This window comes from Merops nubicus, unplaced genomic scaffold (assembly GCF_000691845.1).
Source record: "Merops nubicus isolate BGI_N331 unplaced genomic scaffold, ASM69184v1 scaffold14981, whole genome shotgun sequence".
NCBI lineage: Eukaryota > Metazoa > Chordata > Aves > Coraciiformes > Meropidae > Merops > Merops nubicus.
In genome coordinates this window covers 1-24,011 of record NW_008589130.1, presented here as the reverse complement: position 1 = coordinate 24,011, position 24,011 = coordinate 1, and the positions used below count along the sequence as shown (strand labels likewise).

Here is a 24,011-nt window from a genome sequence, read left to right as displayed (position 1 = left end):
TCTAAGAAAGTTTCGCTGTTGAACAACTCAAGAATTCACAGCACAACCAACATACTCTGTAAAGAGGATCTCTCTTATTCAAATATATTCCAAACACTGTAGAGCTTAATAAGATTTTTTTCCTCGTATTTTAGAAACAGAGTGGAGGGAGAACAAGGTAAAAGTATCACTATATCACCCATTCCCAAATAGCCAGTAAAACCTTCATCATCAATTCAAACTGCATGAAGGATGCAAGAAAATCAGCTATGACTCCCTGTTGCCTCACCAGGTAGTTTGTCAATATAATTACATCCCATTCAGGTCTGGCTCTTTGATTTACTGCAAGCAGGTAAAGCTCTGGAAGCTTAACAGCAACAACTTCTCACCTTTTCTGATTTTTCTGTAAAAAGAAAGCCCTGATAAAATTTACTTTCAGTGAAGACACAACTGATAACAGCAATAGCACAATTATATGCTGCACAGTGATACTGTCTCCTCTTCTCCAACAGCTGACTCTCTCCTGCCATGTTTTCTGTAAAGGCATCATAGCAAGACCTTAAAATACAAACAGGCAAGAAAAAAACATCAGAAGTCTTTTTTTAAGAAGCACAAGAGTGGCCTGAATCAGAGACTGGCAAATCAACAGAATTTAAGGAGATCTTTACCATTACAACAGTACCAGCATTAAACCACCTCAGACTTGTGCAAGTTCTCCACAAGAATACTGTGCTAAAATGGAATCATTCAGCAATGACAAAGCCAAGTTCCCCAAGAACTAACACAACAGTACCTAATGTCAAGAGTATGATGATAGATAGACAAGATGAAGATATGTTTCAATACATGCATATGTCCCTCTTACAATCCCTTCCCAAGAAATTATGAATGGACAGCTATGCTATAGATGAGCCAGAGAAAACCATTTTAGATGCAGTTTTTCTAGGTGATCTGCAATTTACAGCCACAAAACTTTTCCGAGTCCTCATCAGACACTGTATTGTAAAATAAAATAAAACCAAACAAAAATGAACAGCAACTCAGGCTTTTTTTAAAGGCTATTAAAGAAGCTAAATAATATTAATTAAATTATAAAAATGCCTCTTACAACACAAAACCATATACTACATAGGATTGTATGTATAGTGGAACTGAAATTGTGAAAACACAAATTAAAGGCCAAGAACCACACAGAAAAGCAAAAATAAAAGCATCAGCTTAACAAACAGAAGGAAAAAAAAAAATGAGGCAAAAGTTATCCTGACATAGGGCTGCTGTCTCTGCTAGAGATCATTCTATCAATGCAAATTCAATATTGTGTATTCCATTTAAAATCAAAAGCTGCATCATAGATCACATTTACCCTTGAACAAATCCATCTGCTTTAGATGGCATACTTAAAAAGTGCATCTGCCCAGAACCTAATTAGAAATTAAAAGGAAATAAAAGAAATAATAGTCTTACTTTATTAGTGTCTTGGTAAGTTCATTTCCTTCTGCACTCACAGAGCCACGGTAAGCTTGGTTAATTTTAGACTCCTTGGAGTAAACATCCTCTTTTGAGAGACGCACGTACATCACCTCCAGCAGCTTGTAATACCCCATCTTCTTGGTGACTTGTGTATCAAAAGCATATTCATTGGACTGGAAGCAAATAAGTAAAAACTCAAAAGAGATTTCCCAGATCCTGCCCTTCCTAAGTAGCCCCATAGTTTCTACTAAACTGCCTTCAGCTCACCTCTCCCATCTAAAACAGAATGAAGAACTGATGATAATAAAAGACTGACAGATTCAGAGTTCCTGTGCAATACAGTTACTATTAAAACCATGTTGACCTGCTCTCCATCAGGTGAGCTGTCTTAACTACCATTGGCCTAAATTATTACAGTGATATTGGAGTAAAATAAGGAGTATTCCAAGTAATGGCTCAGACTCATGACACCTGCAAGGAAAAGATACTACAGCAAGAGCAGAGACCTTCACTGACAACAAAGTCATTGCATGTAACTACAAGTCTAAATTGGAGGACAGGCTGTAAATAGAGAAAGGAAGGTCTGTGCTACTAATAACTTGCTAAGGGATCTTTGCAATGATTAGAAGGTGTATTTCTTCTCTAGAATTGAGGCACATAAGAGCTTTCATTGTGGAGGTTGAATATTTCTCTCCTACAATGTAGTGACAAGTGACAATTTATTACACCTTTTATGTTTCAAAATGTTGGGCTTTTGGCTTTTGACAGAAATTCAGATCCCTTTAGATATATACACAAAACATTCCAACTTCCATTTTTATATTGACATGTGAACATACGTTAACTTCAAAGGAACAGTGTGTTGGGGAATAAAGAAAAGTTTCTCAGTAATAATCCAACTATGTAATTGGCACAAACTTCTGCTCCAAGATACAGAAAACTGGAAAGCAAATGGTTTCAATCAGTGTTTCACTTGAAGTTAAGCAAAATGTACATATTGACACTGATATTTTATTAGACCTTCCCCAATCCTAACAAAAAGTAATTCACACCTTTGTAAACCTGGAATTAAGTGTATCCATAGCCTGTACTATAATCTTGCCAGAGAACTCTCTCAGTGCATCCAAGCTGCAGTGCCACAGGAGGGTGAGGAGGGAGCGATCCATAAACGCTTGACGAGTAGTATTTGAAAGGAGGTCTTCACTCTGGAACATTTTGTGAACAGTTTCCAACAGTATCACTTGTTTGTCATTGGTGCTCCTAAACAAGATGGAAATCTCAGAATGAAAACCATCTATCTAACTCCATTTGTCTCAAACCTCTATGACATCTACAATTTTTATTGTCTGCATTCATATCCTCTTGGATTATCATCCTAAAAGACGTGCAAGATCAAGTTGAACCTCCAAGGAAAATCTCAGCTTCTTATTCTGCAATAGAGATAAACTTGTTTGGATATCTTAGTTAGTTTAATCCAAAAGCAATCAACAGCTTTCTACAGAAGCTTTTTACAGAAGATTTCACAAAATTTGCCCAGGCTTTGGAGTTGTCATCTGGAAGATGGTGCCACTCGTTCACACTCCAGAAATATTTTGAAAATGTGAAGACAAAAGCAAAATCTGCATTAAAGGTGTTATGTAAAACATTATGGTGTGAGTCATCACTACTACAAGGACACCATAATAGAGTAGGTGGATTTGCTTCAGCAAAGATTCAATGAGAACAAGAGCATAAGCCAACAGACTAAACTCACCTTCGGGAAATTCTTTTAAAGCTGGCTTGAAATAAGTCCTCCATGAAGTGTCTGTGGTCCCTACAGAGGACTTCTGTCATCAGCTGCAACAGCATTGGACTCTGAGACAATTCTAAAGCATCTAGAAACTGAAAAAAAGTAATGCATAACTTAAGGAGCTGCAACGGATCAAATCAATTCAACTTAATTATGTAATTAACTTTTCAGCACGGATCAGAAGCAGATACACAGAAGAATGTGTTTATTTCATGCACATCTGTACATGAAATTTATGGATACAGACATAACTCAAAAAAAAAAAAGCTCATATCCTTATCTGAACTTAGAGTGTCTCTAACTCCAGATCCCATGAAACACTGTTTCCAGACATAGTTCACTCAGGCTTCTAATTACTTATTTGTTACAAACACTGACCTTCTTAGTGCAGTCTACATAGTTATTGTGCTTCAAGGTTCCTTTGGGAAACTCATCAGACCTCATGGGAAAATTGAAAGCTACAAGTTGATCCAGAGCATTCTTAAGGTCACTAAGTTTTTCTCCAGTCAAATTAGTAAAGAATGGGAGAATTATCACTGCTTGGCCCTGAAGAAGAAAAACAATTTAAAAAAATACAGTTTCACATTAAAAAAGATTATTCTCTAACTATGAAACAAGCTAAATAGGACCACAAAACAGCAGCAGTGGCTGTGCTTACAGATTCAATGGCTCAGTGTACTGATAAAGACACATTATGTGGCTGCTCATCTTTCAGGTGTTAATTCAGAAAACAGCCTGGGTCACTGCTCAGTGAGTCAAAAGCTAATTCATATCTCATGGCTGACCTATGATTAAGTCCTCACTGTTGTTTGAAGCAAGCATCCATTCTCATACAAGTCACTGATACAATGTACAACCTGACAGCTAAATGCAAGATCCCAAACTACTTCTTTGGAACATGCAGGGAAGTACCAAAGTCTGCCTAGCTAAAGGTAGGTTGGCAGAACAGCAACTGTGCAAAGCTGTTTCATAAGTACAAAAATTTTTCATCTTCTAGTTCAAACTTTATGCTCAGCATCATTTATAACTTCCACTTTCAGTGTGCAGTGCTTTATCTCCCTCTCCTGACCAAGCCACAGATAGCACCTAATCCACAGTCTCACAACCCAGACATGGACATTGAAATCATGGCAGATGTTTGTAATTTGACCTGTAGAAAAGGCCACTCCTTGAACAGGAGCATAAAAACCAGAAATGGTGCCTATGCTACTGTACAAATTAAGGTAAACCTTAAGCCCAGCAACAGGGAATTTAATGAGTCACTAACATTCTAATCTGGGAAGGGTGAGGAAGCCACTGAAATGAGCAATTTACCTTAAGATTTAAGCCTAAATTCTGATCAATAAGTAGACTGGTATAGGTATTAAAAACAGCTGTAAATGCTTCATGATGGGTATCAAAAGAAACTGAAGAGTCTATCTGGAATGAAAAAAGAAATAAAACAAAATTAGGACTTTTTTTTTTAAACTAGTCGAAGTGGTCATTGTATTAATGAACAATAAAAACCCCATGAGCAACAGAATTATTTCCAAAAAAACAGTGAATTAATAAAAAGCACATACAGAGTGATTTTATTTTAAAAAGGACTATGAAAAAAAAATTCTAAAACCTACAGAGTACAAAAAAACCTACACATAATGTTGGATATTTTCCAGTCCAAAAAAATATTAAGCTCCCTCTCAGAGTCAGACTTCCTACTGGTGAATTCACTGCCAGCTAAGAGAGCAATACAGCTCATATTCTGTGTCCTAACACTTACCTTTGAAACAACTCAAGTTTAAAATAACTAATTACAAAAAAGAAAAAAAGTCTCAGGAAGTGACCTTTCTGCATTTTTGCACGCAGCTACTTTTATAAATTCCTAAAAAATTTGAAAAGAATAAGCAGACATATTCTGTTCTCAGAACGGAGAAAGGAAAAAAGTTTCAGAGTTCACTCTCTGAACTTTTACCAATACTCCAGAAGGAAAAAAGGCAGCTTAAAAAAAAAGAAAGGGAGGTGGAGGGAGGTGTGGAGAAGTGCAAAAATCTGGTCATTTCTGCCTGTCCACATATTTTTGGTACTCTGCAAATTAAAAAAAAATATTCTGATATTCTCCAACACTGTTTCTTTTTTTTTTTTTGTATTAAACAGAAAACACAAGAATGAAATAGCATTCATTTAAAACAAGACAATTCCTACAAAATTAGAGGAGTTGTCTGGGTTTCTAAAGCAACATGTACCTGCAGAACTTTTGCCAGCAGGGTCAAGACTGCCACTTTGCTCTCAGGATCTGAACCTTTGGCCCACCAGCTGTCAAGTTTCTCCCAGTTCCTTAGGACAGCTGTGACCAGTTTCACTCCTTGCTGCTTGCGTACAGAACGCTCCCTAAAACTCTGATCTAACATGCCGTTCAGAATGCTGCCAACCTGGAAGGAAAAGCCACAGGGAGGTTCTTGTAATACCTTCACTGGTATGGGCAATCATAAAAAGCATCACATAGCAATGGTAGAGTTAAATCTCAGAAGGATACAGAAGTCTCTCTGCAGGAAATTAAAAGCACACTTTTCAAAAAAGACACTTAGACCCAATTTACTCCTGTTTCATTTAGAGTACAATGCAGCAATTCCCTCCCATACCTTTTGTATGAATATGGAGAAATAATCTATAATTGATAACCCAGAATAACTCTAAAGGCCAGTACTTGAAAATTTTAGTTAATATGAAGTTGCAAAACAGGAGAAATAGCACCTACACTAAGTTATTTGCATACATTTGAAAACAAAACTAAGCCATGGCATACCAGATATGAACTAAATATGCTTTTTTTTTCCCTCAAAAGCTAATGGTCACTGAGCTTCAAATCTAAATTCTGCATCCTCCTCTCAAATACACAGCAATCACCTAATAAACTGGATTAATGGTATCAGCCTTGTGATTTCACCAGAATGCATGGGTACAGTAAAATGGAACATTTTTTCTTCCTCTACATGACAAATGCATAAACCTAAAGAAAACGTAACTTATAAAATTTTTTAAAAAATATATTATGGATTACAAGTCAGGCAAAGAACAACAGAGAAAATAGAAAAGTGTTCATTTGAACCCATTTGTCTGTTTACCCTAATTAAATTAACAAAGTGAAGACTTGTAATACTATTACCACATGTAGCCAGTGTAAACTAGTAGCCTGCCATTTTTCAGAGCCACTTTAAAAAAAGTAGGTCTAGTGTGGCATGCTCTGCACAGGAAACACTACAAAGCCATCACAAGAACCAGCCTTTTAACACATCTATATATATATACACACATATAGAAATATCTCATCTCTCTATATATCTCTATATACATATATCTATCAAGATATATATCTACAGTCAAGTTAAACAATTTTTGGTATCACAAAAAAAAAAAGCTCAGTGTTTGAAAAATGTTACTTGGAAATAACATCTTAAGTATAACATCTTGAATTTTAAAAGATCAAATGACTTCTTTTAAAAGGGTGAGGTACTTTGCTGAGTGTTCTTTTAGAGCAAAAGGGAAAGTGGACTTTGATTTTTCTTTTTGACCCTTCTGTTCACCAGAAGCCCTGAAAGAAGACTTCTCAATCACTGCATGCTTCCTTTGTGGACCTGAAGATGAGCTCTACGTTAAGCAGTGTGGACCAACAGAGAAAAATCTGTTGAGCAAAACAAGTATCACAACTACCCTGTATTTATTTCAGGTCACAGGGGGTTGTGTGTCTGTGTATGTCTCCCTTTTAATACTTTGATCTAGCTCTACTCTAAGTCCTGTGGACTAAATGCCCATTAGTGGTTTGAGCTAATTTTCCAGTTTAGTTTTATCCAAATCACAGTCCACATGCTCTGGGACCAGTCTGCAATGAAAATCAAAGCACAGTATATGGGAACAAACAGACTTGCTTTGAAAGGATATTCTTGTTCTGAAGTACTAAGCAAAAATCTGAAATTCTTAGATTTCAGGCTAGGCAATAGGTAAGCACTTGTCACTCAGTTTGACCTGAGATGACAGACAATGTTATGTGAGAGTGACAGAGATTATGAAGGTAGTAGACCATGGCAAAAAAATAAAACATGTAACAATGCAACACTGCCTGAAGTGCAACCAAATGCATTCCTTTCTCACTCTACACTCAGTTACATCCATCTGTAACAACAACAACAAAGTGTTACTTCTAAACATTCCAATTTGACTTTGTCCTTTTAAATAACAAGTCCAATACCATTTTGGGATTGCTGACAGATGATTCCATAAGCTGGGCTATAATCACATCCACGTTTTTCAGCAGCTGTTGATTGATGGTCTCTGAGAACAAGCTGTAGAAATACTGTCCATGAGAGAAATTGATGAGGTTCTTCTGGGATGCTCCTGATAGTGGCACAGACAACACCACTGTGTTCAACAGCAGACTTACTAGCTCCTCACACTGTGAAAATAGATGTGTAGAGGCAGCGTTATGTCAAGCACAATAAAATTCATTCATTTCTTAGAATAGCATAAAAGTTTTTTCCAAGTCCCATCCTGGACTGTTTTATGTTACCAGAAAGCACAAAAATAAAGCAGAATATTGAACTGCTTGTTATCTACAATTGCCACTCAACTATGCCAGAGCGCCCTTACAGCTCCTCTGCAGGAGTCTAAATAAAACACCAGCCTCTCCTACCCAAAATATGGGTAGAAGACTACTGATGATATTTATTAAATGATGATTATTAGAAGTGGAGACCTGTATCCTACCTGGTCATCAATAGCAAAGGCCAGCTGCAGGAGTCGGTCAGCTAAACGCTTACTGCTGACGTCCAGGGAAGGAAGAGAGACCCTCTCACCCCCAGGAGCAATGCCTTTGTAAACAACTGAAAGAAGCTTACAGCCAACTGAGCAATGAGGCCCTTCATCCTAGGGAAATAAATAAACAAGTGGCAATTAATATAAGCTGCACAGAATAACATGAAGGCCTTCCAACCCATCTGTATAGCAGCAAAACCACTTGAACTCCACGTCATTCTCTTATAAAGCAATGCACACATACCATGACAAGACACCTTTCTAACCAAGGAACAGGATTTTTGAACAAGATAACCCTGTTGTGTACAAAGTTCACAAAGAACTAACAGTGATTTGAAAATCTTCAGAAAATTCTGATTTTTCCCCCAGATTTTTTTCATTTATCACTATTATTACAGAAATAAAATGAACAGCTTAGTCAGAACAGGTGGGCCACAAAAGGTAAACCAGGCAGCTCCTTGAATATCACCACCCCACCATCACAGCTCTAGCTTTGTTTAGACAGAGTATAGATGGCAAACACCCCACAGAAATTAAATATTCTGTACACTTGTTAAATATAGCCTTGCTCTCCACTAGACAAATGCTCTCAGTCCTCATAACTGTTGCACAGCCCGTTTTCCTTCAATTACCCAAAATAAAATAAAGATTTCCTACAATCAGAAACCTAGTAGAAAAAATTTTAGTATTGCCTAGATCCCTACTCCCTCAAGCAGTCTCTATCCTGTTTCCCTGCAACTCAGACCCACTCTGTTGCTTCTCATCAGCCAGAAGATGTTCCTTGTCTGATTTCCTTCATCACTTTGAATGTTCTCTGTTTAAAAATTGTTGGCAAATGCTTCCTTCATAGGATAGTAAATTCTGATTTTTTGAGCTTTCAGTGTTTTGAAGCTCACTAAAAGGAAGTTTTAGTAAATATATCTCCAGGTCCTGGAAACTGGAGGAAGACAGACATAATTATGAAGATTGTTCAAACCTCAATATTGTGCTACTCAGATTTATAGAATAAAAATAAACATTTATTTCTGATCCCATTCAACACCAGCTCTTCACTGTTGATCTCATTTTACACAGCTTCCTCTGATCTGTTCTCTGTTTTCATACTGGCCTTTTACACAGGAAAAGCCCTTTACCATATCAAAATAATAGACCACCATTTTCTGGATAAAGAGTTACCTGATTGTGAAGAACAGACTGAAGCAGGCCAGACTTCTGGAGTTGCTTGCAGGCAGCAAGGACAGCACTGAGCTTAACTTGGTCAAATCGTGCATCTGAATTAAACAGATCAAGAGAACAAAGGTCCTCGAGGCTAAACAGAAAAGACAAGTCACAACATTACCTTGGGGGGGAGCTCCATGTGCAACCATACACCACATTATTTACATCCAGTTTTTTGTGGTGAGTGGCATTTGTTCTGGATTATTCTTACCAGAAAGCTCCTACTTACCTCTGCCATGTAATTCTTTTCTTCATGCACAGTTCCAAAGATTCCTTATAGGGAGATTTGATCAAAGCTTTCATGAGTCTTACTGAGATATCTGGGAGATTCTTCATGACTTGCACATCAGCTGTGTTAAACCCTACATGTGATGGATCACACACTGTCACCACCAGAAGCTCTATAAGGCTTCCATTAAGCAGTTCCTTTTCGAGAAACTAGAAAGAATAAAACATTAAATAAAAGCTTTATTTAATATTCATTTAGATTGTCCTATTTTAATCTTTGTCACTTACCATTAGTCCTCCTATCTTAAATGAAACCAAACATGGCACAGTAACTATTCTCACTGACATTCTCTCTGAAATATCTGACTGAATCAATTGTGCTAATACACAGAAATTAAGTAAATTACAAAAATAAAGACAGGATATATGCTATCTCAAACTGCACCTAAGATCTTTTAAGTCCACACAGGCCTGTTTCAGTCTTGAATACACCTGTAATCACCTTGAAATCTAGATGTACACCTCTGTGCACACTGTGAGAGATCTACTGAAAACAAGAGACAGTCACAGACTCAGAACTAAACTTGGCAATGTAAACTTCAGAAGAGACTCTTAGGTACTATGTATAGTTAAAAACAGTTTATATTGCATCAAAGCTGTTATTGAATGTTTGTACTGAAGTCAAGAAAGAATTGCCACAATCTGCCTTCCAAGCAGCTATCACCTCCATACATTTAAGGCCAGCAGGAGTCATACAGGAAATATTCATTATTCTTCTGTATGGAGTACTTGCAGTCTCATAGTCACAGAACATTATCGGTTGGATAGGACCTCTAAAGATCATCTAGTCCAATCCCCCTGCTAGAGCAGGATCACCTAGCTCAGGTCACACAGGAACTCCCCCAGGTGGGTTTTGAATGCCTCCAGAGAAGGAGGCTCCACAAATTCTCTGGGCAGCCTGTTCCAGTGCTCTGTCACCCTTACCCTGAAAAAGTTTTTCCTTATGTTTACCCAAAACCTCCAATGATCCAGCGTTTTTCCTTATGTTTACCCAAAACCTGCAATGATCCAGCTTGCACCCAATGCCCCTTGTCCTATCACTGGATGTCACTGAGAAGAGCCTGGCTCCATCCTCCCAACACTTGCCCTTCACATATTTAGAGACATTAATGAGGTCACCCCTCAGTCTCCTTTCCTCCAGGCTAGAGACCCAGCTCTCTCAGCCTTTCTCATAAGGGAGATGCTCCACTCCCTCCATCACCCTACTGGCCCTGCGCTGGACTCTCTCTAGTACCTCCCTGTCTTTCTTGAACTAGGGTGCCCAGAACTGGATACAGTACTCCAGGTGGGGCCTCACCAGCACAGAGTAGAGGGGAGAAGAACCTCCCTCAACCTGCTGGCCACGCTCTTCTTAATGCCTTCCAGGATGCCACTGGCCTGCTTGGCCACAAGGGCACATTGTTGGCTCATGGTCATCCTCTTGTCCACCATGACCCCTAGATCTTTTTCCCCAGAGCTGCTCTCCAACAGATCAGCCCCCAACCTGTACTGATCCATGGGGTTGTTCTTCCCCAGATGCAGGACTTCACACTTGCCCTTGTTGAACTATATTACATTTCTCCCTGCCCAGCTTTCCAGCCTGTCCAGGTCATGCTGGATGGCAGCACAGCCTTCTGGCATGTCAGCCACTCCTCCCAGTTTTGTATCATCACCAAACTTGCTGAGGGTGCACACTCTGTCCCTTCATCTAGGTCTTTGATGAATATATTGAACAGCACTGGACCCAGAACCAATCCTTGGAGGACACCACTAGCCACAGGCCTCCAACTAAACTCTGTTCCACTCTGTCCTTCAGCCAGTTTCCAATCCATCTCACCACACAACCATCCAAGCCGTACTTCTCCAGCTTGGCTGCCAGGATTCCATGGGAGACAGGACCAAAAGCTTTGCTGAAGTCGATACATACCACATCCACTGCCCTCCCCCCATCTAGCCATCTAGCTGTGCCATCATCAAAGGCTATCAGATTAGTCATGCATGACTTCCCTTTGTTGAATCCATGTTGACTACTCATGACAAGCCTCCTTTCCTCAACATGCTTTGAGAACAAGCTCTTCCATCACCTTTCCAGGAATGCAGGTGAGGCTGACTGGCCTATAGTTACTTGTGTCCTCCTTTTAGAAGATTGGGATGACACTGGCCTTCTTCCAGTCCTCAGGCACCTCTCCTGTTCTCCAGAACCTCTAAGATTATGGAGAGTGGCCTAGCAATGAGCTCTGCCATCCAAGATTATGGAGAGTGGCCTAGCAGTGAGCTCTGTCATCTCCCTCAGCACTCGTGGGTGGATCCCAACAGGGCCCATAGAGCTGTGGATGTTCAGTTTGCTTACCTGCTCTCTAACCCAATCCTACTGACCTGACACAAAATCTTCCCTCCTCCTGACTTCCTCTGTGGTTTATAGGTCTGGAACCTCTGGGAGCTGGCCTTAGCAGTAAAGACCAAGGCAAAGGTGGCATTCAGTAACTCTGCCCTCTCCCTGTCCTCAGTCACCAGGGCACCCACCTCATTCAGCAGCAGGCCCACATTCCTCTAGACTTCCTTTTACCTCCAACACACTTGAAAAAGCATTTCTTATTGTCCTTGACCTCCCTCGCCAGGTTTAGTTCTAAGGAACTGAAGAAAATTCAACTGTGCAATAGAATTCTTTTCACTTACATGCAAAAACAATAACAGTTTATGATCTTTAGTCACCCATTTCAATTAAAGCACCACTAAAGATGATGTTCTCCAGTGAAGAAAGCTCGCAATGAAAAGGCAAATCTTTACCTACAAGTAAAATTTGTACCTGTTATCCCCTACAGATTTCAGTGCCTACCTTCCAGAAATCCTGCTGGCACATCTCCAGGATCATGGTGACAAACTCCATGATTCGGACGATGATGGTGCACTTGCTGTAATTGTACATGTCTCTCTCCTGGGGACTGAAGGTGCTGCCTTTCCAGCTGCAGCCAAAGCACTGCTCTGCTGCCTGGATGTCATGCAAAGCAATGGTTTTGAGGAAGAACTGCACAGACTCCAAGAATGAGGATCTTTCAGTTACACCTAAGAAGAATCACACTAAGTTGAAAAGATACAGCAGCTCTCAAATATAAATATGTTATTTAATGTATTTACAGTCAAGCTGAGGTAACCAACAGAAGCCACCACACCTCAGACCAGGTGTTTCTGAAAGTCCTACACCAGTTCCAAGTATTAAAATCCTGGGCAGTGAAGGGTAGCTTTCTACTTGCTGATCATTACAAACATGTATTAATGATAATGGTTTAGGTATATATAATAAAATGGATAATAAATTTAAAATAGTTTTGAATAGTTTAGACCTACACTAACTGCATCCAACAATGATCTTACAGTATTGTCTTAAGCCAAGACAGAGATGACACTGGCAGACAGACTTCCTGGCATTGTAAAAGACTTCATAGATGAAGTAAATATGCAACTGGACAGTGATAAAAAAAACACTTTCAGGTCTGCATGGATAATTAAAAAAAACTTTTTGAGAGATCCCATGGCTACATAAAGGTTCACTTTGCACGTGATCAAAAATCAAATACAAGGCTTTCAGACCTGATGCACTGGAAGCATCAGGAACTGAAAAGAGGTAACTTGCACAGCACCTGAAGTGAAAAGGGGTAGATTAATTTGTTTCTGACATGTCCCTCCAGACATTAATAAAAAGCAGACAAAGTTTTGGAATTTTTTTTTTTAAATAATAAAAAAAAATACCTATGGCTCTCCTCAGCAGAGAGAAATTAGCTGTACAGAATAATTTTTTAAGAGGATATAAAAGAAGTTCATGGTGAGTTCATGTTTGAAAGACAGATGTGTAAAGGTGTATTTCTAGGACTAAAAGGAAACATTTGAAGATACACTATTAACAAAGTACTTCTCCATCAAAAACCATCCCAGTACAACAACTACCATTGAGAGCTTTGGGAAAGTTTGTAAAATTCATCAATTCTATGTTGAAAACAAAAGGTTGAAGTCCAAATTAGGGACTCATCTTGGATGGGCTTTGTGCAGTAGATGTGAATGAACCTGATGCAACAGTTAATTACTCACCCAGTATCTCATGAGGTTTGATCATCCGCAGCTCAAAGAATGTATTGTAGCAGTCCAGTGCTGCTAAGAACATATCCATCCATCTCATGACAGTCTGTAAGCTGAAGGTCTCCTGCACACCATAGAGAGTTGGCTGAGAAAGGATCCCAGATGGACTTTTGGCATCACTGCCACCTCCTTCAAATTTCTTAATGAGAAAATAAATATCTTGGTTTTTTAGAACATCAGCCAACCAAGAAGATGGAGACTTGTTTCCTAATAGAAATAAAACCAGAAGTATAAATTCTATAGGAGAAACACATTTCAAACTAGCAAGGAATTAGAGGCAAATGGACTGACACACCCAAGCTTTGTGTTTTAAACTGGACCTTCCAGCAGAGGAGCAATCTGTTCTGGTTTAGTCTTGGTCATACTACTTAAATTACCACAAGGAAGGGACTAATTTGTGAGACACTCCCACAGGGGTCCCCATCAGCAAATACTGCCTTCACAGCTAAATACAACAGCAGTTCTGGGCCTGTAAGTTCTCCTTCCTGGCTGGAAGGAAGTTGGCAATAAAACCCTCTTCCGTGCCCACAAACCCCAAAGTTCTCACACTATTTGATTTCCAATATGAGCAACTACTCAGTTGCTATTTAACAGTACTGAGTGAACAGACATTGATAGGACAAGAGGAAATGGCCTCAACTTGCAGCACGGGAGGTTTAGGTTGGACATTAGGAAAAACTAGTTCCCCAAAAAGGTTGTCAAGCCCTGCAACAGGCTGCCCAGGGAAGTAGTTGAGTCACCATCCTTGGAGGTATTTAGAAGATGTGTAGGTGTGCTTAGGGACACTGTTTAGTGGAGGACTTGGCAGTGCTGGCTTAACAGCTGGATTCCATGATCTTACAGCTCTAAAGGTCTTTTCCAACCTAAACGATTCTATGATTCTGTGACATTGACTTGCAAAATAATTTTTCCAGTGATTCATACTTTGCAAAGAGAAACAGAGAGTGAAGACATATGCAGTATTTCAAATGCAAAGATAATAGTCCACTGTGACTTAAAATACCTGGTAACAAAGGAACAAACTCATAGAAGAGCTCCATGGCTTTATGTCGGCACTCCGTCTGAGGGCGTCCACACTGCACCAAGAGCCACATGACAATGTCCAGAAGACACACTGATTTAGATGGAAATCCTCTGCACAAAAACATCAGATTAACAGTTAAAAAAAAATAAATCAAAATGTTTCATAAGCGTTATGAATGTCCTTTAAGCTATCTAACCACAACCCATCTGCACTACAAGGAAAAGCTATTCTACAAGCACATCTTGCACTGCTTTCCCCTCTCCTCACTCTGCTTTGGATCCCTTGAGATCAGTCCTTGTGGCAACAATTTAAAAAGCACAATCAGGGCTCTTGTCTCCTCTTTGTAACACTCAAAGAGACAAAAGTGGAAATTAAAGCTCAATTAAGCCTGCACAATTCTTCCCCATCTGTCATTATCCAGTCACCTAACTTACCCAATGCTACACCAGTGAGATAACTCTTAGACTCCACCTGCCTGTTTCTTTAGGATCACAAGATAATTCAGGTAAAAAGGGACCTCAGGAAGTCTCTAGTCCAACCTCCTTCTCAAAACAGGGTCAACCATGCCACCAGACCAGGTGACTCAGAGCTTAATCCAGCCCAGTACTGAATCCATTCTTGCTTCTCTCCACCTTTTTTTGCTACCTCACTTCTGCTGATGCTTAACAGCAGTGAGAAAGATTTCAGAGGAGTTTCCTCCAAGTGTTTTGTAGCACTAATGCTAACATTATTACAAATCCTGCTGTGAGGGAAATATGCTTTTCTTTTATACCTGTCCTTGCCAAATCAAAGCAAGCTCACCATGCTGGAGTAAAGAATGACCATCATGATCCTCTAGGATCACATCCAGCATTTCCCACCAGTGGTTCAACAGACACCAGGACATCTGCATCAGCCACAGTCACAGTATGAATTCCTCACTCAGAATTTCAAGTGTTTAATGGAATTGCATATGTCATTAATGAAAATGGAGTATAAAAAAAGGGGGGAAAAAAAGCAGCTTGCTGACCGTGGCACTCGTCGCCTTCCCTCCTTGTTCAGAGAAGATGCTTTGTGTTTGATTATGCGCTTCAGGTGATTAATAGCATCACAACATTGCTGAGTAGTTCCTGTTAGAAGGAGAGAATTGACATCCACAAGTAAATGCTAATAACTTAGTGAAATGAAGCATAAACACTATAGAAATGGTGCAAGAGACTTGCACAAAGGATAATGTCTACCAGCTGCACTACTCAGTGATTCTACAGTGAATTTTTCAAGGTCACAAAACAAAACCATAAAATAGACAACATGGCCTTAGCCAACCATGAGCCCTCTACTCTTAAAGTATATTTTAATTTCTATGATCATGTTTAGAGAAAGCATAACATTTTCTCATGAGTATTTCTTTTAAGGCCATTTCTATCATATCCTGAACCGTTTCTCTGAAAGAAATAAAGCTTTGTAACATCAGGTTTTGGTTTTATGGCCTAATTACTTTGATGAAATTGAGAGGGTGAAAAAAAATACACACAGAGACACAAGTTTACTGAAGAATCGTTACTACTGTGGAAGAGGTCATAGATTCTTCACACAGCTACATACTGTTGCAGAGAAGAATGACAAAGCAAGCAGGAAAGCATATTACAAAATGGTGGAAATCTTCCACAGAATATATAGAAATGTCAATTTTTGGAGCATTCTGTTATAAAACAATAAACTTCAAGATTCTCATCAAGTTGCATTTTTACACTGCCTAACTGCAAACCCAAGACTCAAATCAGAAGCAGCACTAGCATTTTTAGTGTTACTACAAAACTGTAAATCATGATAAATGTGTAAAGCTTCTTTCTTCTGGGGTCAAAATCTTTCACTTTTTATGTTGCAAGGAATTGATTCAAAGAGTTCCTAACTAGGTATCAGATGACCTCTCTACAAGCAATGAAAAATAATCCTTCCTTTGTTGCAAAAGTAAGCACATTTACTTTTCCATTTACTTTTATTTTTTATATTAGTTTCTCTTTTTTAATTAAGAATTCAACAGATTGGCTTTTTTCTTAATTTCATAGTCAGTTATAGCTCACCTAATGATTTCTCATCTGTATGGGCTAAAGCCAGACTTTCCAGAAATACAACCAATGCTTCAAATACAAACTGCTCCACCAGAGAATTTTCTTCCCTTTAAAAATCAGGAATAAATTTATTGATAAACATGATTAGAAGAAGTATTAAGTGTGCAATTCTAATTAAAAAAATAGCAATGAAAATTTGCTGATCCCCTTCAAAAGGCATAAATCATTTCCTTAATAAGCTTGTGACAGAAATTTAAGTTTACACACTTGCAGAAAGCCCAAACTACAAAATTATCATTAAAAACAAGTAAGCTGAGTAACTCAGTTTTACAGCTACCATATACATTAATAGAATGAGTGTCAGTGGATGGCTATTTGAGTGCTATACTTAATACTTTTTATTTCCTCTAGTCCAAGCTCTGCTTGCTCACCTGAATTCCCTGTAGATGCTGTTAAAAGCAAGTGCTGCACCCAGTCTCTTGAAAGGACTGGGATGAAGAGCGAGACTGTACAACCGTTTAAAAAGAGACTTGGTGTTTGCTGGGCTCTTCTCCTGCTGCCTTGGTGTTGTCTGTTTAATAGACCACTTCAAAAACTCTCGTACACACTGAGCACAGAAATCTCTCAAAGTGCTGTCAACTGGGTCCACTATGCCATTCTGAAATTACAGAAGATTATTTTATTGTAAGAATAAAAAAAAACCTCCATTGTTTCAGCACAGTATTATAGCAGCTTATTTACAGGGTATTATTTCTAAGTTAAAAAGCTGTAGTCACAGTTTCCCAGAAATAACAAAGCTTAAAAATTACTCTCCAAGGGAAGGGCAGCATTCCCAGCCCTCATAGCACTGGATTAGGTCTCTAGGATCTGGATTTCTACTCCTGTCTCAGCCACCAGTTTAGGTGCTTTGTCTAAGTCACTTCATTTTCTGATGAGCAAATTTCCTCTGCTTTAGATGGGAGTGTCACAACACTGACTTGCATTCACAAAACCTCCTGACCTACCTTGCCTCTAACCCCTTCAGCTCAGAGCAAAAGGGAGTTTTAAATTTAAAGCTATTGCACCTGGTGAAAGCAAATTAAGTTGGAGAAAAATTAAGCAAACATGAAAAGCAGACTGCATACAAGGAACTACTGAAATATATTCACCACACCCAAATGAACTGATGATAAAAAAGAGCATTTCATTACTCCTATAGATTCTAAAGATGCTATATCTACCTTTTGAGAATGCTGAAGAAATACAGACGCCATTAATCACAATCTTGGTTAAGAAACATTAAATGGTTATTAAAAAATAAATTGACAAATTGTTTTTCTTCTTTCAGACAAAGAAAGTGCCATTATAGTTGTTTGTTCCTGGTTCTTTCAGTAATGAAATGATGCTAGTTAAAAATAAAGTCACATGGCACAGAAGAAAGAGAAGAAAGATTTACAGCCTACCAAGATAGCTTCTTTTTTTGCCACTGTATCTTGACTCTCAAATTTTTTGTTGTTGGTAAACCAGTGAATGAGTTGCATGACTAAAGTCTCATACAACTGTCTTGTTACCTGAAAAGAATAAAAGTCAACTACATTTCTAGAATTAATATAATTCTATGCCATGTAAGAATGAAAAACAGTACTACTTTGGAAAAGAGTCTATAAAATTACTAAACAGCTTCATATTACATTATCATAGCAAGGATTTAAAACCAAAAATTACACCTGGTTAGCTGCTTTCTCTTCAACTACTCTCAAAAGATCCTCAAGCTTATTTTTAGCAAGATTCTCTGAGACAAAGAACATTGCATGCCACAGAATAATAGGCCAATATACAGGCAAGGAAACAGGAAAGTTTGGTTTTAAGGTCTATTTTCATCTAAAAATCTCTCAATCTTTACCATATACATTACCCTAACTTCCTGGATTGCAACAGTTCTTGGAAGTCGACTTGATTTAACACTGTCATACTATAGCATGAAGGGAAGAACTATTAAATACATTTATATATACATACATGCTTATGATACAGTGTGCATGCCTGTGTGCATTGGTTTGGACCAATCCAGACTATTTACCTATGGTTTGTGTTCAGCCATATGCCAGAAAAAAGGGTTTCACCTAAATTGGTAACAGCTTCCTGTATATTTAACAGGACACAAAGTCACTTTGATCTAAAGCCAGAAAGCAGCAGTTTGAAAAGGCAAAAGACCTGTAATTTCAGTGGAGCTGAACCTAGGTGTCTATCCTTTTTGTGTAAAGCAAATTATACCAAGTTCAGCTATCTGAATTAAATATATCATTCTTAGTTATCAATAAGGCACCTAAAATATGGCTCCCAAATGCTTCTTTGTGGATTGTAGCTTTGTTCTCATTCAATGCTGAAATAAGCAACTTCACCTCAAATTAACTTACCATAGAAGACGAAAAATAAAGAAATTCAACACAGCAATAAAGAGCAGCTACCACCACAATCTCTTTGAATGAACCTTGAAACATGAATCTTGAAACCCTCATGTACCTGTACACTCCTCTGAATTACACTCCATTATTTCCCCAACACCAAAATCTGAAAAATCTCTACCTGAAATAGAAATTCAGCTTACAAAATACATTACTTTGTGGGGAAGGGCAATGCATCAGGATGATTTTTAATAGGATAACTTATAAATCATATTATAAATTAATCTCCACACTTAGAGGTATTTTACAGACACTAAAATGCACATAAATGGATCTGATTACCTGGTCCACATCACAGGCAAGACGAAGCAGTACTGGAAACATTCGCTTGTGTAACTGATACATGGGTGGGGGGCCCTGTCGTCCTTCTGGCATCTGAGATGCTTTCCCCAGCATGTATGTGACTATGCTGTGGAGCAGCTCACAGGCTGCAACCTGAAATTTAAAAAAATGTCTTTGTTACACATCCATTACTTTCACTAAGATGACAAAACTGTGGACAGGAGAGAATGAGTCACAGGAGAGGGTGTACTTGAGAAACTGCCCAAACGATGCTAAATTACCACTCCAGGAACAGATCAGGTCCATGGAAATAATTTACACACATTCTAACTGGCCTTTCTCCTCATGTTTTGGTCTCCATCATGAGCAGTCACTTCTCAGCTAGAGAAAACTCATCACTGGATAAGTCACCCATCATCGTGTTTTCAAGGATACCTCTGTCCTGGACTCTCTTTGGATATCAACATCCCAATACAGCAGAGCAGCAAAATACTTGCTAAAGTGCTCTGCTGGAAAGGGCCCATAAGTTCATGGGCTAGGCATGAGAAGAAGGCTAAACAACAGTGAAGATCAGCCAGTTTAAATTTTCTTTTTAATGTTAATTCTAACTCTCAAAGCACAATCCTGTCTGACAGCTTATAACAACTTCTGCTCTCTACTTTTAAACACTCAGAACAGTGTCATCACAAAAGAGCACCAAAGCAGCACATGGCTACCTATGAAATAATTAAAACAAGACTTTTTAAGGAAAACGTTTTATGCAGTATTTATCAGCTAGCACAAAAAAATGCAGAAAAAAGAAATCAATACTTTGGTTTGTCTGTCACTTGCAGAAAGAGCCAGTTCAGTCACACGAGGTAAGAACAAATCCAAGTAGATGACAGGCTTCATATCTGCAAATGGCACAGCAAAGCTCAGACGCTTCTCAGTGTCCCAGGACACACATTTCTTCATCATCTCTTCTGCAGAGGTAGCTAATTCGTTTGAAAGACAAAACCAAAAAATAAGCTTTAGATAATATACACAGAGCAAGCATTTCCATAGCTCAGTCCAAAAAATCTGGGACCTGCAACTCCAGTCAGACTGCCATACGGTGTTAATGCTTCACAGGTTTACTGGATGTTATAAATGCCAGTTTTATTTAAACATCCAAACAGAAATTTAGCCACCACATGGTAAAAAAGTGAAGTCAACATTTCAGGGAACAAGTCACAGCAGCCTCCAGTTTCAATTCAGGTACGTTTGGAGACAATCATAAACCCAGAAGACACCAAATTACACTTAATTCAAAATACATCTTAAAGATATTCAAATATTACTTGTCTTCTACTGTTAAAAAAAATCCTGAGGATCAGATAAGAAGGTCCTACATACATACAGACTCCTGCATTGGCACAGGAAATGACTACATTTATAGCTATGTCCTCCAAGGAAAAATAGCATACTTACTCCCTTCTCCTCCTATACTCCCATATTTCTTATATTTGATTAATGATGTCTGACCACACTTTGTACTTAACTTCTAGGAACTGATGCCACCTTCCCACTTTATAGCTATGTCCTCCAAGGAAAAATGGCATACTTACTCCCTTCTCTTCCTACACTCCCATATTTCTTAATTTGGTTAATGAAGTCTGACCACACTTTGTACTTAACATCTAGGAACTGATGCCACCTTCCCAAAGTATTTATGAGTAAGCACCAGAGAAGTACGTGGCAGAAAGAAAACTGACTGTAGAGCCAGAAACCCCAAATGTAAGCATGGAACAAAAGGAACAAAACTTCTGTTCAGCTACATTAACTTCTAGACTGACTAAATTTTATACTGAATTTATTCCTTAAATCTAATGGTCAGGTACTTACACCATACTCTTCCATTTTTATTTTAGTTTTAGAGTTACAAACTGGGACAAAGCTTTAAACCAGCTTTGCAGCCAGAGGGTGAAGGGCTGGCATAAATGAAACCATATACCCAGATGCACTTAATTCTTTGCTTTAAACTGAAGTTTTCTACACACTTTCTGCATTCCATAGTGAGTTAGTGAATACTTTGCTCTCCTCAACTCCAAAACTGAATAAAACCAAAATTTTATTTAAAACAAGAGCAACAAAAAAGAACTTTCCCTGAAAAGCTGATGGATTCTCATGAAGTGATGTGATCTGACTGAAATCTGCTTTCCAAAGAGACAGCAGAGGCATGTGTTTTCTTTACTTTGACAGGACACCCACCTGTAACTACGTTGTGGTTGATCTGCCCTCCCAGAGATCCAAGAAGGTGTGCCACTCTAGCCCTTACTGCTTCCAAGGAGGGACTGTCATCCTAAATAATTCAACAGATCTACATTAGTAAATGAAGAATTACTTCTGTACGGAAGTAACTTGGTTTACACAGTAAATTGAGGTTTTATAGCTCTTACTAACATATGGATGAAAAAGGTGAAATGAAGAACCTGTGGGGAGAAGAACCACATCAAGAAGAGAAGAGTTTTTGTTCAATAAGCAAAAGGCAAGACTGGGAGGCATTTTCATCATCTTGTGGGCTTTTCAATTGCCATTTCTCAAGTAAAGGTTACAATTTTATTCATCACAGATAACACATAGGGAGTTCAAAAAGCAGAAAGAAGTCTGAATTAAAAATTACTCTTTTCATTTGCTTTAACCTCAGAACTTGAAGTTTAGATCCTATACCTAGATGTAAGCAGCCAAACAACTTTGATAAGCAGCCTGTATGGGATGGAAAATTCACTCATTTTCTTTGAAGACCACTAGGCTGAAAAGTTATGAGTAATTATGTTTCATAACTAAAAAAGATGTCAAGTTAGTTTGTGCACCAGAATACACAACTAAAACTACACTTATTTTGAGCTGCTTGAGAAGCCACTAGTCAAAATGATACTTATGTTTGACTTCTAAGACTATGAACCTATCCACAAGATAATTAAAAAAGCTACACACTCACAAAATGCTATTTGCACACTGCTAAACTGATACCAGATTTTAGGTGTAGAAGTTAAACTTTTATCTCCATAATATATCAGTCTAGCAGTGATGCTGACTTACAGCATCTCATCAGTTCCCTTTCCCTGCTTCATCCCCACTCTCATCTTACAATATGGCATCTTCCCAGCTATGCTGATGTAACAACTTTTTGAGCCATGCTGAGGTAGAAATAACTCTGAGAAAAAAAGTATGCATGCAAGAAATGAAGAGGGACTGTGGGAAGTGTTTAATTAACATTTAACTCTAAAAAGAAACAGCATTCTTACCAATGAAGAAGTCTTTGCTTTTCTTAAACGCTGTATCACAACTTTATTAAATCCCTTCTGGGCTGCTCGAGAGAGTTTCCTTACTTCCCAGTTATTCTGGGATTCAGCTGATGAACAAAAACCCAGCATATTAATATTAGTGTATTGTACCAGCTCCTCATGCACCAACACATAGTTTCTTTAAAAAAAAACACCCTGGTTTTCCCCTTTTTTAAGATGCAACAATTATTCTTTCATTTAAAGTCTTTATTAAGGAAACTAAGTTTCCACTAGTAAAAATTAAGCTGAGTTAAGGACACGAAGGACAAATCACAGAGAAGAGGCATATAAAATGGCTACAGCTCATGATTGTTCAGCAACAGCAAATCTTAGTTTGAGAAAAAGGTAAATTTTGGTGTGTAAGACAAGTTACATTGTTCCAGTTAGGGGAAATACAAAATATAGACAAAAAGTCTGTTGTGTCCATATCTCTGGGTGTAACTATGAAAAAACTATTTTCCTCTTCCTCAAAACTAACCATTTTTTGCTTGTATGTACCTGCAGATGTAGAGGTTTTCAAATAACCATCCAGAAGAGGTAGAACATCCTTGTAGTAAGGTTGCATTATATGTCTGGGGATGTGAGCTGACCAGTCTTCCAAAGCATCCAGCCCCAGATCAGCCATTGGGGTACAGCTAAGGCCCAGCTTAAAGGCATTCTAGGGGTCAAATGCAAAACCATCAGTCTTTCAGTTTTATTGACAAGTGTCACTTAAAGGTAAAGAAAACATCACTGAAAGTAATTCACACACAACCTATCTTCCTTCTTAGGAACTTTTGTCTGCTTAACAACTCAAAACCAGCACAGTGTAGCTATCATTATGCAATGCAGACACCAACAGAGTCAGCTTAGAGCAAAAGCAAATTCTGACATTTTACTTGTTTATCCAAAAGCCCAAGTCATTTGTATTCTATCTCCCTGAAGACAGCACAAAGCTTAATAGTCATCTTCATTGCTTAACAGGCTACTGACTTTGCCCCAGAGTTTTTGTACATGTTTTAGTGTTAACTATATATCACTCTGACTCACCTGCAGTGCAGGAATATAGGCTTTAATATCAAGCATGATGATGTCATGTGGTAAAGAGAGCAAAAAATTCAGACAGGAGGCCAACAACTCATCCTTATACTGTTTCATTTTTGCTGCAACCTAAAATTCATATAAATGTATCAAGAACAATCATAAGCCTTTTAAGGTCTTGATTTAGCTCTATCAATATCCATATAAAATAAACAACTCAAAACCAGTATTGGAATTCACCCACAG

General features: G+C 38.4%; 1 protein-coding gene across 1 annotated transcript in view; it reads right to left on the bottom strand.

The window, feature by feature from the left end:
* Positions 1 to 23,894, bottom strand: part of PRKDC (protein kinase, DNA-activated, catalytic polypeptide) — a gene marked incomplete at both ends in the record, with an annotated part of 47,253 nt that extends 23,359 nt beyond the window's left edge. Inside the window, 24 exons of the mRNA XM_008949486.1 lie at positions 369 to 537; positions 1,444 to 1,622; positions 2,502 to 2,709; positions 3,203 to 3,330; positions 3,617 to 3,784; positions 4,553 to 4,657; positions 5,461 to 5,646; positions 7,461 to 7,664; positions 7,976 to 8,134; positions 9,200 to 9,332; positions 9,471 to 9,679; positions 12,345 to 12,571; positions 13,592 to 13,846; positions 14,643 to 14,773; positions 15,673 to 15,772; positions 16,727 to 16,821; positions 17,146 to 17,372; positions 18,157 to 18,264; positions 19,441 to 19,593; positions 20,251 to 20,414; positions 21,670 to 21,760; positions 22,707 to 22,813; positions 23,244 to 23,403; positions 23,775 to 23,894. Coding sequence (XP_008947734.1) covers positions 369 to 537; positions 1,444 to 1,622; positions 2,502 to 2,709; positions 3,203 to 3,330; positions 3,617 to 3,784; positions 4,553 to 4,657; positions 5,461 to 5,646; positions 7,461 to 7,664; positions 7,976 to 8,134; positions 9,200 to 9,332; positions 9,471 to 9,679; positions 12,345 to 12,571; positions 13,592 to 13,846; positions 14,643 to 14,773; positions 15,673 to 15,772; positions 16,727 to 16,821; positions 17,146 to 17,372; positions 18,157 to 18,264; positions 19,441 to 19,593; positions 20,251 to 20,414; positions 21,670 to 21,760; positions 22,707 to 22,813; positions 23,244 to 23,403; positions 23,775 to 23,894 — 3,786 coding nt within the window. The remainder of the gene's footprint in view (positions 1 to 368; positions 538 to 1,443; positions 1,623 to 2,501; positions 2,710 to 3,202; positions 3,331 to 3,616; positions 3,785 to 4,552; positions 4,658 to 5,460; positions 5,647 to 7,460; positions 7,665 to 7,975; positions 8,135 to 9,199; positions 9,333 to 9,470; positions 9,680 to 12,344; positions 12,572 to 13,591; positions 13,847 to 14,642; positions 14,774 to 15,672; positions 15,773 to 16,726; positions 16,822 to 17,145; positions 17,373 to 18,156; positions 18,265 to 19,440; positions 19,594 to 20,250; positions 20,415 to 21,669; positions 21,761 to 22,706; positions 22,814 to 23,243; positions 23,404 to 23,774) is intronic.
* Between the last annotated feature and the right edge of the window lie 117 nt (positions 23,895 to 24,011).